This window comes from Gavialis gangeticus, unplaced genomic scaffold, assembly GCF_001723915.1.
Source record: "Gavialis gangeticus isolate Ggan-Ray unplaced genomic scaffold, GavGan_comp1, whole genome shotgun sequence".
In the NCBI taxonomy this organism is placed as follows: domain Eukaryota; kingdom Metazoa; phylum Chordata; order Crocodylia; family Gavialidae; genus Gavialis; species Gavialis gangeticus.
The window spans coordinates 144,761,810-144,776,242 of NW_017729024.1; the positions used below are offsets into that span (position 1 = coordinate 144,761,810).

Genomic DNA, 14,433 nt, shown 5'->3' on the forward strand with positions numbered 1-14,433 from the left:
ACACCCACCCACACACACACACACACACACACACACACACACAGCTTCAGGTTTCATTATGAAAATAACCTGGGTTTGGTTCATAACACTGAAAAGAAGTCCTGTGGAATTTGGCTGACAACTCCTACATGTTATCATAGGTACTTCCACTTGGTGGGACAGAACAATTTATTGCTAAATTGGGCTTCCTTTAGAGCCACATACTTCCCGGAGTGTGTACAAAGAACTCCCTTTGACTTAACTAGGGATTTTACACAATTTCAGAGCAAATGCAGGGGAATGTGAACACGCAGTCCCTTCATATTTGTGGTTTTACTTGGACTCTTTAAACAGTCACTGTCTTTCCCTCTTTCATTCAAACAAGCAGTGATCTTTGTAACCAGAAAAAAGCTTAGTTGCACTGTGAAAGCCTATTTACTGATACTAAAACCAAAAGTAATTTATTTAAAAGCTTTCTCTGTCTTGAATACTGATGCTTCTTAGCTATTACAGAATTGGATGGCCTAGAAATACCTTAGAACAGTGGTGCTCAAGCTTTTTGGCCAGTAGGCCATCTGGGCAGTGCCCAGGCTGCCCTGGCTCCAGAGGTATCCTGGCTCCAACCTGTCTCTGTGCAGGGGAGGGAGAGGGCATGGCTCAGCACCACAGGGAAAAGGAGAGTGGCGCAGCCCCAGCCTGGCCCCAGGGGGGATGGGGCATGGACCAGCCTGAAGGGGAAAGAGGCATGGCCCAGCTCCAACCCAGCCCACAATGGAAGAGGGTTTGACCTAGCCCCACAGGGGGAAGTAGGCTTGAGCTTACCCCAACCTGGCCCCGGGGGAGAAAAGGGGCATAGTTCAGCCCCATCCAGGCTGGGGAGAGGGCATGGCCTGGCCTCATCCAGCCAAGGGGGTGCGGGACCCTGCTGCATGGGGTTTGGGGTTTGGGAATTTGGCATGGGAGTGGGTGACCATATTCATTGCCACCATTCCCCTGCTGCCAAATTTCCCGATCTGTGGTGAGCTCCATGGGGTGGATACCTATGGCTCCATGGGCTACATTTGTCCTGCAAGCCAGAGGCTGAGCACCTCTGCTTTAGAAAGATTTGAAATCATCACTTCATGATGATTTTTATCATAAATTTCACAATATTTGATCTTTTTCTTATGGCTCCAGCTTCCAGAGTCATGTGACTATGTACAATTCTGAGCTTTCATGTAAAAAATCATTTCTAGCCTTCATGGCTGTAGAGAAAAGTTGGAAAATGTGAACCATGAAGGCTCAAAACCCAGAGGCAGCTAAACAGTTCCCTTTTTATTTTTAAATAAGCTCAGGACTTTTGGAGCCTGACTCATGATTTTTGAAGGATTGCGTTTACAACACCAAGTTTATTGCACTCATAACCCTGAAATATTTGATCTGTGACAACATTTGAACTAATTCATTGCCCACATGCCTTGGTAGTAGGGTAAGACATCTACATATTTTTAAAACACACGGTATGAAGAAACAGTAGGAGTGTGTTTGTTTAATTAATATTAGAAGACTTGACAACCTTTTTGTAACTACTTGGATGGTAAGATTTTATCTGGAATTCAGGCTCTCTAAGAACAAATCGTTGCAAGTCAGACAGTGTTCTTTGGAGCTGGGGGAAAGGTCCTTTCTCTATCTCTAGGCTCCATAGGAGATCTGGGACAGGGGCAGTGGCAGAGAGTGGGCAACCTTAGGAAATGGGGACATTAAGAGAAGAAAACACCATTTTCCTTGTCCCCTCATGCCCAGCAAATAATTTTGAGGAAAATTAGTATATTTTGAAGGGTCCCTATGTACTTCAGAGCTTCTTCAAGGAAAATAGCTGGCAACACAATGGTCCTGAGAAAGCAGACCAAGGAACTCAGGATCAGTTCAGAGTTAGAGGGTTTCCACATGGATGGTTCTGATTCCCTCCTGAAATGCCTTGATTTATGTGCATCTCAGGCACTCCAGTTTCTTCCACTGGCTACCTCTCCTTGTGATGAGAGAACGTGGAGAAAATGCTTTAGTTTCCTTGCCCTATATACATTACATCACATTAATATACAATATTCCAATATTAACTCATTGGTACAACCAGATTATAAAATCCGGCCTTTAACTGAAAAAATTGCCATCCAGATGATAACCATAAGCTCTTCAACCAAGGATATGTATTAATAAGTCTAAGCCCAGCTGGAAGTGGTCAGAGACTAGGCTGAGTCTTCCCCAATGGGCTAGAGAAAGAAAGGCCCACATGCTTGGGCCCCTGCCTTGCTGTGCCTTGGTACCCCTAGCCTAGTTCCTACTGCCTGCTTTCCTGCTTGCATCCCTGCCTAAGTCCCTAGAGTCTGAATGTCTGGCTCTTGGGTTCCTGGCTTGTGCCCTTCAACACAGGTGACTTACCTTGACTGGCTACACTCTACTCAATTACAGTGTGCAGCATGTGCTTTTCCCAGATGGCAAAGAAGAGGAGTAGGGCATGACCCATCTATGCTAGTCCTTAGCACCACAGATGGCAACAGTTCCCTGAGTGTATCCACATAGGAGCAGCCATGGTCTAACCCACTGATATGCCATTGACTATAAGTATGCCTGGTGTCAGCCATCTGGGACCTAGTCCTGCTGATACTGAAGCCAGTTGCAAAACTCCTGCTGAGTTCAGTACAGATGTGATTGTGTTCTATAGGGCTGAAACCACAGGTGAAAAAAAATGACCGACGGGCATCTTTCTAGCACACAATTGGCGTGTAAGCCTGTGGAGGGAAGCCAGAACATGAGTAACTGGCATGTGCCACACCTTCCACTTGTCCATGTGTGTACTAATTTCCCGAATCTTATCAAAATGAGGATGGGATGCATGATTCTTCTTCTCCAATAGTGCCATGGAACAAATTCTCCTTCTAGTGTGGAATAATGAATACCCTCTTGTTAAAACCACATCAGCAGCTTGTCCACAGAAATCAGTTTTCAGAATAGCATGCCAGAAGGGGGAAAGTGTCCAGCTGATCTTAGAGGTGCAGTAGTCAATAAATTGTGCCTGCTTAGTATAGAAACCTTAATGAACAATAAAATATCTATACCTTTGGGTTTGGGTTTTTTTTGTCCGATTTGGATGAAATTTTCAGGAATGGTAGACTCTGCAAAGAGGATGAAGCCTGCCAAGTTTCAGGAAGATTGGTGTAGGGAGTTGGGGGGAACAGTACCCCAAACTCCTGAAAGCAAAACTCATGTCATGTCTAGGCATTACAACATAGCAGGATGAAAACTGCAGGGCTGGTAGCTCTTACTGAGCCCACAAAGCCTACCAAGTTTCAAGAAATCGGTGCAGGGGTTTGGAGGGAACTGCACCTCAAGCTGCTGACAGACAAAAATGGTACCTTGGGTGCTGTGGGACTGACTGTGTCTGTCTTGGGGCGGGGAGGGGAGACACAACTGCAGACCTGGCTGCTAAACTACTGTGTTACCAGTTACCAATCAATCATGATTCACTCGGGGACCAGGGACTCAGGGACCAGCTCAATACACAGGACCTAGCTACTACATAACAACTTAATGAGCATCAATTAGCACCTACGAAACCAGGCTAAGGAGAGGAAAGAATCAATACAGGCAATCGACTGCCCCAGGACACAGACAGTCTTGGCACGCGTTTTGCCCGTCAGCAGCTAGGGGTGCAGGGCCCCAGACCCCCCCTGCCCCAATCTCCTCGGCAGCTGGCAGGTGTCACAGCAGTGGCCACCATTGCTGCAGCTGTCACCCTGCTGCGCCTTAGCACACACAGTGTCACCTATGTCATGAGTTTTGCTTGTCTGCAGCTTGAGGTGCAGTTCCCCCCAAACCCCTGCACCTATATCCTTGAAACTTGGCAGGCTTTATGGCCTCAGTAAAAGCTACCACCCCTGCAGTTTTGACCCCCCTGTGGTGTAACACACAGTCGTGACATGAGTTTGGCTTTCAAGAATTTGGGGTGCAGTTCCCCCCAAACCCCTGTACTGAACTTCTTGAAGCCTGGCAGGTTTCATGCTCTCAGCAGAGGCTACCATCCCCGCAAGTTTCATCCAAATCAGACCAAAAACAACAAAGTTATAGATATTTCATTGATTCCCCATTGTACCCTATGGCCAGATCTCCAAGGTGGCGCCGAAGCTTCAGAGCCACTTCGGCCGGATCGAGGCGGAAACCCAGTCCAGAGCTCTGGATCAGATTGCAGCCATCTGAAGCGGCCAGAGCCGAAGCTGGATCACTGCCGACTAGCACAGGCCTTATATGCTGGTCTAAGAACAGTACTGTGGGTTCATAATCAATTTACTACAGGAAAGCTACATTTTTTTGGTGACCACCACTTTAAGCTAATGTTCAAAGAATGCAACCGTGTTGTAAAATAGGGGTGACACTCAGCAATTCTGAGAATTAGTACAAGGATATAAAGAAATATAGTTCTACCAGTGCATTCAGAAACAGAGACATTTACTAGCAGTGTGAACAGGGTTACTCCAAAATCAGGGTATGTGAGCAAGTTAGGGAGAGCTCTGAGGTAGCTGAAATCTGAAATAGTTAGTTTTGCGCAGGTTTTAACAGGAAGGATCTAAGTAATGAACACATCAGAGGCAAGCAGGCAAATTCCTTGCAATAAAAATATGGTAGGTAGGTTTTCCCCTGCTTTTTACCTTTGGTATGTCATAGGGTGTTTCAGTTTTGTTTTCATAGGATGCTTTGCAGCTGTTTTGTGTAAGAGGGGTAGGAGCAGACAATATTGAGACCCATTGGATAAATCACCATCTATGAACACAAGGGAATGGACTCAATGGCCACAATGGCCAAAGCAGCTTTTTCTTGGCCTTTGTTCTTATGAGCCATATATAATTAAGGCAATGATACAATGATGTAAGTTAAAATAAATCTACAAGAATTGCCAGTTGTACAGAGGTTAAAGTGAGTGTTTTAAAAGAACTGGAATAGGAACTCTCTCAAACCTCAGAAGTATTAGAAGGACAAAACTAATATAACCTTTAAAATGATGAATAAACTACTCTGTAACTTTCAGAAGAAAGGATTTGAAAACTACTGGCCAGTAGTTTTCAAACATTCAACCATATGAAGGGACTTACTAATGATTTGAGGGAAAAATCTAACCAACAACCCTCTTGCATTTGTTAAAAGTAAGTCCAGACAGGCACATTCAAGAGCCATATTTGATGCAGCTGCTGGTCTTGCAGATGAAGAGGAAGCTTCTGGATAAGAATATTTTAATTGCAATGAGGCAATCAATTTTGTGCCACATAAAATTATAAATAAACTGGAAATAAGCCAACTAGCTAAAATACCATAGCATGAGACAGAAGGGTTGTTAATCAACCTGGTAAAAAAGAGCAATCATAAAAGCTTTAAGTCTTTGTTCCATTCTCCAGGTGAGCAGTACTTATAACTATAGTCCATTAAAGTCAATAGCACTATTTGCATAAGTGTAATTCAACATGAATAAAAGATTCCGAATTCAATCCAAAAAGACATCCTTATGGGGCAGAGTTAAAAAAAGGGATGCTACATCCAAAGTCATTCTGAAAGGTCTTACTAGTTTATGTATTTATGATTAACAACAAGAAGAAAACATCTTCAAAGGGAGACATCTGGTCAGGTCCCAACAGGATTTGTCCCAGACCTGGTTCTAGTCTGTATTTTCCTTAATGGTTTAGATGCTGGAATACAGAGCATACTTATAAACTTTGCTGATAACACCACGCTGAGACAAGGTGGCAAGCACTCTGGAGGATGAGTAGATTTCAAAACTATCTGGATTAGTTTAAAAATTATCTGAAATCAATAAAATAAAATTCAGTGGAGACAAGTACAAAGAACTACACTTAGGAAGAAAACATCAAAGGCACAAATACAAAGGGGAAGTAATTCATTAGATAACAGTGTTTGAGAAAAAAAGTGGGTTTAATGCTGTTACAATGGCAGCATATTTCATTCCGGGTGTATTCACAGAAATGTTAGGTAAGAAGCAAGAGTTAATAACTAATCTCTCCTACTCAGCTTGATTATAGTATCCAGTTTTTGGCACCATCCTTTAAGAAATTGGAGAGAATCCGAAGGAGAAAAACAAGAATGATCAGCATTTCAGAAACTTTCAGAGAGCTTGAAACAATTGGGTTCATTTAGACTAGAAAAGAGAAGGCTGAGGATAGGCATGGGAACAGCCTACAAATATGTAAAAAGGTTAAAAAGAGGTTAGTAATCAATTGTTCTCTACCAAAAACAGGGCAAGAAATAATCATTTTGTTTTCCAGGAAGGGAGACATTAGGTTATTTTTTTAAAAAGCTTTCTAACTCCATAAATATAATTAAGCACCATAATAGGCTACCTTGGAAAGCTGTGGCACCCTCTTCTTTGGAGAGCTTAAACATACTATTGATGGTCTAGGAATACTTAAAGGAGAGGAGGTGGCTAGATGCATTAGATGACCCCCCTGAGGTCCCTTCCATCACTATGTTTCCATGCTTTTTAGATTATATATTAAATACAGTTCATCATGCTCTAGATTGTGTGTCTCCTATAACATCCAAGCCATTTTAGACAATATTAAAGTAATTTAGATTTTAAAATATAATTAACTCCATATGTAAATACTGTAATTAAAATATGTAATTAAAAGTCAGTGAGAGTCTGTCACTTCCTTGCCCTTTTTCAGCTTTTGTTACATTATTTATTATTTCTCCAGTGCCCAGAAATGTTCTAGGAAACTCACAGGGCAGACCCAGCTTCTGGCAGGAGGCAGGAACCGTCTGGCAGTGGCCATGCCACTGGAATCTGAACTAAACAAGAAATGCCATTATTGTATTTTTTCCTTTTGTGGCATAGAGAGTTCAGTATGAAGTATGCTTCATTATTAAATACTTATTTTCCCTTTACTTGCTTTCCAGAGTGGAAACAAGGTTCTGTGTTCCATCATCCTGGACCATCACCAGGGTCCATCAATAATAAACTATGATGATGAAAATGGCAAGACTTGTATGCACATCGCTGCTGCAGCAGGTTATAGTGATATTATCAGCGAGCTGGCTAAAATCTCAGAGTGCAACCTGCAGGCCCTTGATGTGGATGACAGGTAACCATGGAAACGTACTGAAAGTGCTGGAAAGCCCCTGTTCCCATTGTCTTAACCTGAAGCTAAAACTGTTTAACAGTCACGTTTCCTGTTACAGAGGCCACAACCTATTTCATGAAAGTGGATTGCTGAGAAGTATATATACTCAGCAACTCTGCAAATGAGGCCTTTTGTGCTTACCTTACAATAACTAATATAAATGACTACTAGGTAACTAGTATAAAAGCAGGCAGAAGACGGGGAAGAGTTGCACCATATAGAATAATGGAATCAAAGTTGCATGATCTTTTGTGAGGAACAGCTCACTTCATCAGATGCTAGGAAGGGACATGCAGAGCATGCCTATCTTTTGATGAAGTAAGCTACTGCTTCTGGAAGCGTATGTATCTCTTATTCAGTTAGTCTGTGAGGTGCAATTCTATCCTGCCTTCTGTCTGACTTCAGGCTAACACAGCTAACTACCTAGTTCTCTAATATAAAGGTATTTTAACCTTATATTTATGATAGGGTATGATAGGGTTATACAAGACAGAGGTCTATCATCATTTGATTCATTAAAATGGATTTGTCCTTCCTAAACAGCACAGCATGAGTTCACAACTGGAATGAAATCTTACCCTCGTTGAAATCAAAACTCTGCCCAACTTCCATGGACCCAGCCTGTCAACTTCAGTAATGTTAAGATGTTAGAGCCTGATCTTCCAAAGTGCTGAGGATCCCCAAGTTCCATTTTTCCAAGAACCTCCCGACTTTATACTGTACATGTTAGAAGTTCTTCCTTTTTCTTGTTCAGCATCCCAGTCCTGCTTCCATTGAAGTCAATAGACATTTTGCCATTGATGAGTCCAGAATCAAAGGACTGCCAGTCTGATTATGGACTGATTTTTCCTACTCCCCTGGAAGTCTCATTGCCTTCAGTCGAAAGGCTTGGGCCTTTAGATAATAATAATTAAAACATCCCTTATGGAAAAACTCTCACAGAACTTTAAATCAATGGGTTTCTATAAAATGTATTCCCAAAGATCTTTCAAATGTAATAGAAGAAAGGATACATGTCCATAGGGTTTTTTAATCATCCAAAATAATTCTATCAGAGAGATGATTTTCTATTAAATTTTCTTGGCTTTCTGTAAAAGGGATGCTATTTTGGAGATGGAGATAGCTCACAAAACCACAATAGGTTTCCATTTAATTCCATTCTCTTTTGCAGCTATCTGAAAGTTACACTGTATTCACTTACTGTCTGGTGGGGAGTATTACATGAATTGATATTTTTCAGCTGTCCTCCTATGCAGTCCTTCCTATTCAGCTTGTTTTGTGTTTTGCAGGTTGCTTTAATTAAAAGTAAATTTATATTTTTTTGCAGGGAATGTTACACTTGTGAGGCCAAATATTAGTTTCTAGTCACTAAACAGAAATCCTTCCCCTTTTACTGTGGCTACAAAGGTTCTTGGCTGTAGAGGATCATGGGAAAAGTCCAGGACAACTGGATTTGAGAAGTAGAATCACCTTATATGTACCTGTTGGTCATTTTTTACTATAGAGTAGAGACACAGTAGTATCAGGGTCTAAAGCAGCCTAATGAATGAAATAGTAAGTGCCAAGCAACAACACTAACTGCTCTGTGGCCTAAGGGAGGATTCTTTCCCCCTCATATTGATGGAAAAACCTGAACTGATCCTGGCTATCAGGACGTGGTATCAGGATGAAAAGCATTGCCCCTTGCCCCCAGACCAGTGGTTCTCAGCCCATGGGTCTGCATTTGGCCCAGTCAGCACACTGCTGCGGCCCATGTGACATCCTGTTAAAACATTTTTTAAATGGATACACAGGAAGTAAGTTGTGTGGGTGCAGCCCACATAATGCATTGAGAGCTGCAAGTGTGGCCCACTATAGCAAGTAGGTTGCAAACTACTGCCCTAGCCTGGGGGGAAACTAAAAAGATTTTTTTCAAATTCCTCACTGGAAATTTTAGGCACTTCTTCCACCAGTGTTAGCAATGGTGGAAGTGGTGGTGTAAGACAACTACAAACATTTTAACCATTAACGCTTAGTAGAGCTAGATCTATACTATTGCTCCTGCCATGACTGTAACTGATGAACATATATTTGAGCTAGACCAATGGTTTGAGAACTGATTAAGATGGCCAGTGCAGATGTTGACTAAGCGATGCTGGAGCACACCTCAGGTGATCATTAATGTATTCCACTTTCTCTTCCTTAGGACACCTTTGCATTGGGCTGCAGCAGCAGGGAAAGCAGACTGCGTAAAGACACTGCTACAGTTGGGGATAGATAGCAACCCCCGGGACATCAATGAAAACACTCCTCTGACATATGCAGTGTACTGCGGGCACACATCGTGCATCAAGCTGCTCTCTCAGGAGCACAGGTAAAGGAACAATCATAATGCACCTCTTGCTTTTGCCTACAGGTCACATGCTAGTACTGAACTTCACTGGAAAGACATAATGACATTTCTTACTCTCTGCATTCTCTGGAGGGTACAAAATCTTCCTGACTGCAGGAATTAATCTGCAGTTCCTATACAATGCTTGGTTCAAATTCTTCTCTAAAACACCAGTGCCAAAAGTATCCATCTATCGAATGGTTCATTGCTACAGATAGCATCTGTCCAATCAGACTTTCTAACAAATAACACATAGTTGTAAAACAAATGAGCACTGTCATATTTATGGACAAAATTTACTTTCAGGGGAAATTTTCCCCTCAAATATATGCCTTGTATTTCTATTAAAGTCACTTAACATCTGATAAAATAAGCTATCATACTCATAGCTTAAAAGATATTTTCATTCTTAAAATTCCAGGCCTTGCTGTATACATGCTTTCTCTTTTTTAAAGCTCCTCTGTTATATTCTTTGCTCACCATCCATTATTTATCTTTGTAAAAATTTTCAGTTTCTCCAACTTAATTTATCTAAGTTTTACCACATCAGTATTAGGCACATATGAATTGTCAGATTCCTTTGTTTTTCCCCATTCTTTCCAGTTAATAGTATTATTTCCTGTTACAAAAGGCAAAACATACTTAAAGCTATGTTTGCTGCTGTTGAAACCTCCACATCCTGGCTTGCTCATAGATGTTGAATAGTTATTTATTTATTTATTTCATGAATGCAAATCCACAAAGCCAAGCAATAGCTTCCTTCCTTATACAGTTATTCAATTATAGTTATTCAACAGCCTCCTTTAAATCTGCCACAGTCTATGAGCTGGCTGTGATTGTGATAGGTCTCCTGAAAACTGTTCAAGGCCTCACAGACACTGGATTTGCAATGTCTAAGGGAAGGATATTGTGAAAAATGGAATTAAGTGATTTCCCCCCTTTGCTATACTGAATCAGTGTCCCTGACCTGGAGTTAGTAATCACTATTCTGTTGGAAAATAACACTTGCCAAATGTGGCATTGAACCAAGGCCCCTTAGTCTTTAAAAATCCCTGAATGCTTTTCATATTATTCATGGTTCATGTATTGTCATCACTACTAATGATTCTGCAGCTGGAATATACTGCTAGCTGTTCTGTAGATGCATAAACCAGAACAGATCAAACAGATTTCTGATAGCAGATTGACTATAGACTGGTACCAGAAATTAAACCAGTAATAACAAATGCAGATGTTTATCCTAATACAAATAAAAAGCACAGCGGTAGGAGAAGAGACTACTTATACAACTTATTTTTGTTCATAAAATGTGGACAATTATATTCAGCCTATATAATTTACACCTGCACTTTCATCTGAATATTATTCTTTTTCATTTTGTGTGTTAAAACAGAATAGATTTTCTTTAAAATCTTATGTTTAAATAACAATGCTAAAGGCTTTCTACTTTCTGCTCTCCTCATTTTTTACTTGGCTGTTTGTTTGTTTGTTTGTTTGTTTGTATAATTCCTAATAGGTTTGAAACAATTCATCAAATTCCCTCACAGAAGAATAAAAACCTGAAGAAGGAAGGAAAATTTAGTATGTTTAACCAAATTTTCTCGTGCAAAAAAAAGAAAGATGATCAGAGAACAAACCAGAAAGACAGAAATAGAGACCGATATCAAAGAGAAGAGACATCAGAAGTTGATGATATCATCACCACATTTGACTGCATTATGGAAACAAACTGCAAAGATTTCTCTGGGGAATGTGTGGCCACTGCTGACTTCAAAAGGAGAAGCACAGACACCCAAAAGTACCTCATGTCAGAGAAGCAGCAGCTGGAGTGTAGTGCACTTCCACCAATCAGAACACAAAGTCTCCCCCCCATTACAACCGGCAGCTCTTTTTTAACAACTTCTCAGAGTGCAACTTCAAGTGTCTCCTTGAGCACTAACACCTACCATTTTTCACATAGGTCTCAGAAAAGTAGAAGTGAACATGACCTGTTAGATCACAGAACTGGCTGCCAGACTCTATTAGACAACCCCTGGAGCACAGATTCTAACCAAATACTCTCATATAAAGTCTGTACTACAACTCCTTCAGATAAGATGATAAATGCTTTGAACTCTGAAAGATCCAACCATATGCTTTTGTGTCCTCCTCACTTACCTTCCCTGCCTAGTTCTCCATCAGGTAATTTCTTTGTGCTATATCTCCCATATATTCTCTAACCTCTACAAACATGGCAGGTTGAAAAGGGCCACATTGGAGAAACAGGTAAGTCTGAGTTCTGATATTTAATATTTTTAAATTTGTGTTTACTCTTCCTCTATGTAATAAGACTCATATCATGTGTGTGCAGGACACCAGATGGCTAATGAATCAAAGGGACTTGTGTATAGGATGAGACTCATGCCTTCAGGAGAGAGAGGTAGCCTTGTTAGTCTGAAGTCAGGCAGAAGACAAATTCACTTAGACCTGCATGTGAGTGTCAGATGCCATTAAGCAGTTATCTGCAGACCCAGCAGCAGAAATGTAGTTGCTCAGGTGATTGTCACACACACAAAAGAGGCAGTTAGGTGGGGCTTATTTCCTGAGTGGCAAGGCTTGACCACCCTTACATCAAGATGTCTCTGCTTAGATAGTTTTTCCCCACATAGCTCTCAGTGATTTCTCCCACTACATGAACTCCAAATTTCAGGTAAATTAGCAAGCTGTGGTCCCTTGTCATTGCTTCCAGACTAAATCCTGCTGGGTCCAGTTCACATAACCCATGTGAAACAAATCTTGCAGGTTTTCTGCAGCCCATATGTAAATAACTACCAAGGAAACTGAAAAATGATTTAGGGGTATTCAAGTGGTTATTTCTGAGATGAATGAGCTAAAATTGAGTGTAGGAAAACTGAGTCGAAATACAGGAAATATTGCTCAGTGGAATTCTCAGTTAGATGCGGAATACACTTAAAACTAGATTGTGTCTTTTCTGAAGACTGTAGAGCCAGGGTGCTCAACCCCAAGCCAACAGGCCAAACTGCCTACAGGGCTCCCCTAAGGTAAAGAAATTTGGCAGCAGGAGAGCAGTGGCAGTTAGGCAATTAACACTGACACTGTTCTCCCGCTGCCAAATTTCTAAGCCCTTGGATTGGGGCTGGGCCATTGCTGCATGGCCATATCAGCCCAGCCCAGGCCTAGGCCATTGCCACCTCACTGAATCTGGCTGTGGCTGCACCTGTCCCCCACACCAGACTGGCTCCCCTCTGGGCCCACCCCATGCACCAGATTTGCCCCCAAGTGTACCCACCCTCTGGGCTGGATCAGGCCAACCGGCCAGATGCAGTCCTGGAAGGGACCTGGCACCGCCCCTCTGACCTGTGGGCAAAAAGGTTGGGCACCGCAGCTATAGAGTATTGGAGACCTAATTCCTAGTTTACACTGGTTGATGGACAGCATCACCTAGTTGCTTTCTTTCCGTGAATCTTCTATGATTTAAGGCTCAGTCTTCTAAATGAGTCCACATAGATGGACTCCTGAACTGACTTGAAGGTTCACTGACTTCAATGAGACTTAGCATCAGCACAAAGATCTATTTTACAGGGTCATAATCCAACTTGTGTAATCTATAGGAGATAGTTTGTCCACTGTAGTGGGAGCTTTCTTTGTGTGATGTAGGGAAAAATCCATCCCTCTACCACAAATGGTGTATAACTTACCATCCAGAGTATTTTTAATTGCAATTACAAAATAAACTTATTAAATAAAAAATGTGTGAGCACCATGATGATTCAGGACAGAGTATACAGCTGAGTTGACCTTGAACAAAGAAAACTTTCCAAAAATTACCAGATTCTCCCAGCTGGCATAAAGGGCCAGCACAGAAATGATTCAAATAAAACTATATAAGCAGAGAGCAAATAGTTTGATGGGAATGTGTCACCCAGAGATTATCTTACATTTTTCTGATAAAAGAGCTGCTGATTTCCAGGCTCAGTTGTTTGCGTTGATCAAATATGTCTGCTGCTGTAATTAAAGCCACCCATGAAGTAGCACTAAATTAATTTCATGAACTTCAGAGCCATTGACTTAGCTGCGGGATTTTTACCCTCAGAAGTTTTCATGGCATTGCCCTGCCAGCGGGTTTTTAAGAGTTCAGAAGTGAAATAAGATTCTGCATTGGAGAGCCAGATTGTATAGGAAGATCCCTTTCAGAAAGCCTTACTTGGTCTTTGAGCTGTCAATGAGAAAGTGATATCTGGTCTTTTAGTTATGATTACATGTTAATATTCTTTTCTTGTTTTTTCCTGTTTTTAGTCATGACTAGAAGCTACATGTAATTTCCTAACCACTGGAAATATAAGACTGAATTCTGGGAATAAGTAATGTTGAGGCTTTTCAGTGAAATCATTTTCTCATCTGAAATTCAGCATGTAATGCCTTATATGAGTCTGTCTTTTCTAAAACCCACGGCTATATTTTTGTGCTAATGCTATTGAGACTGGTAGCATCCAAGTGGGGATTTTTCAGTATATTTCTGTGTGCTCTTAGAAATGAAAGCTCAGTAAATTTGTCAACTGAAACCTGACATACATTCAAAGAGCAGAATCTGGTGTGGGTGGCCATCAGGTTTACCATACATCATACTGCTGGCATTGTCTCAATGTACGTCCTGAGTGGAACCATAGTTTCATAGTTTCATAGTTGGTAGGGTCGGAAGGGACCTGAGCAGATCATCAAGCCCCCCCCCCTGCCATGACAAGAAAGATTACTGGGGTCCCCTTGCCAGGTGTTCATCCAGCCTCCTTTTAAAGACCCCCAGGGTCAGAGCCAGCACCACTTTTCTTGGAAGTTGTTTCCAGATCCTAGCTGCCCTGACAGTGGAGTAGCGCCTCCTGATGTCTAGCCTGAATCTGACCTCTGCCAGCTTGTGACCATTAT

General features: G+C 41.6%; 1 protein-coding gene and 1 long non-coding RNA gene across 3 annotated transcripts in view; one reads left to right on the forward strand and one right to left on the reverse strand.

Moving 5' to 3' along the window:
* The window catches only part of ANKRD55 (ankyrin repeat domain 55), a 119,588-nt gene that overhangs the window by 77,299 nt on the left and 27,856 nt on the right, over positions 1-14,433 (forward strand). Inside the window, exons 7-9 of the mRNA XM_019517841.1 lie at positions 6,919-7,103; positions 9,328-9,495; positions 11,030-11,694. Of these exons, the coding sequence (XP_019373386.1) occupies positions 6,919-7,103; positions 9,328-9,495; positions 11,030-11,694 (1,018 nt within the window). The remainder of the gene's footprint in view (positions 1-6,918; positions 7,104-9,327; positions 9,496-11,029; positions 11,695-14,433) is intronic.
* The window catches only part of LOC109297810, a 47,366-nt gene continuing 37,373 nt past the window's right edge, over positions 4,441-14,433 (reverse strand). The window contains exons 1-2 of one of the 2 annotated variants that reach the window (XR_002097425.1): positions 7,721-7,994; positions 4,441-6,805 (exon numbers count right to left, since the gene is read on the reverse strand). This is a non-coding gene — a long non-coding RNA (uncharacterized LOC109297810). Of the gene's footprint in view, positions 6,806-7,720; positions 7,995-14,433 lie in introns of those variants that run through there. The other variant, XR_002097426.1, reaches the window with a different exon arrangement.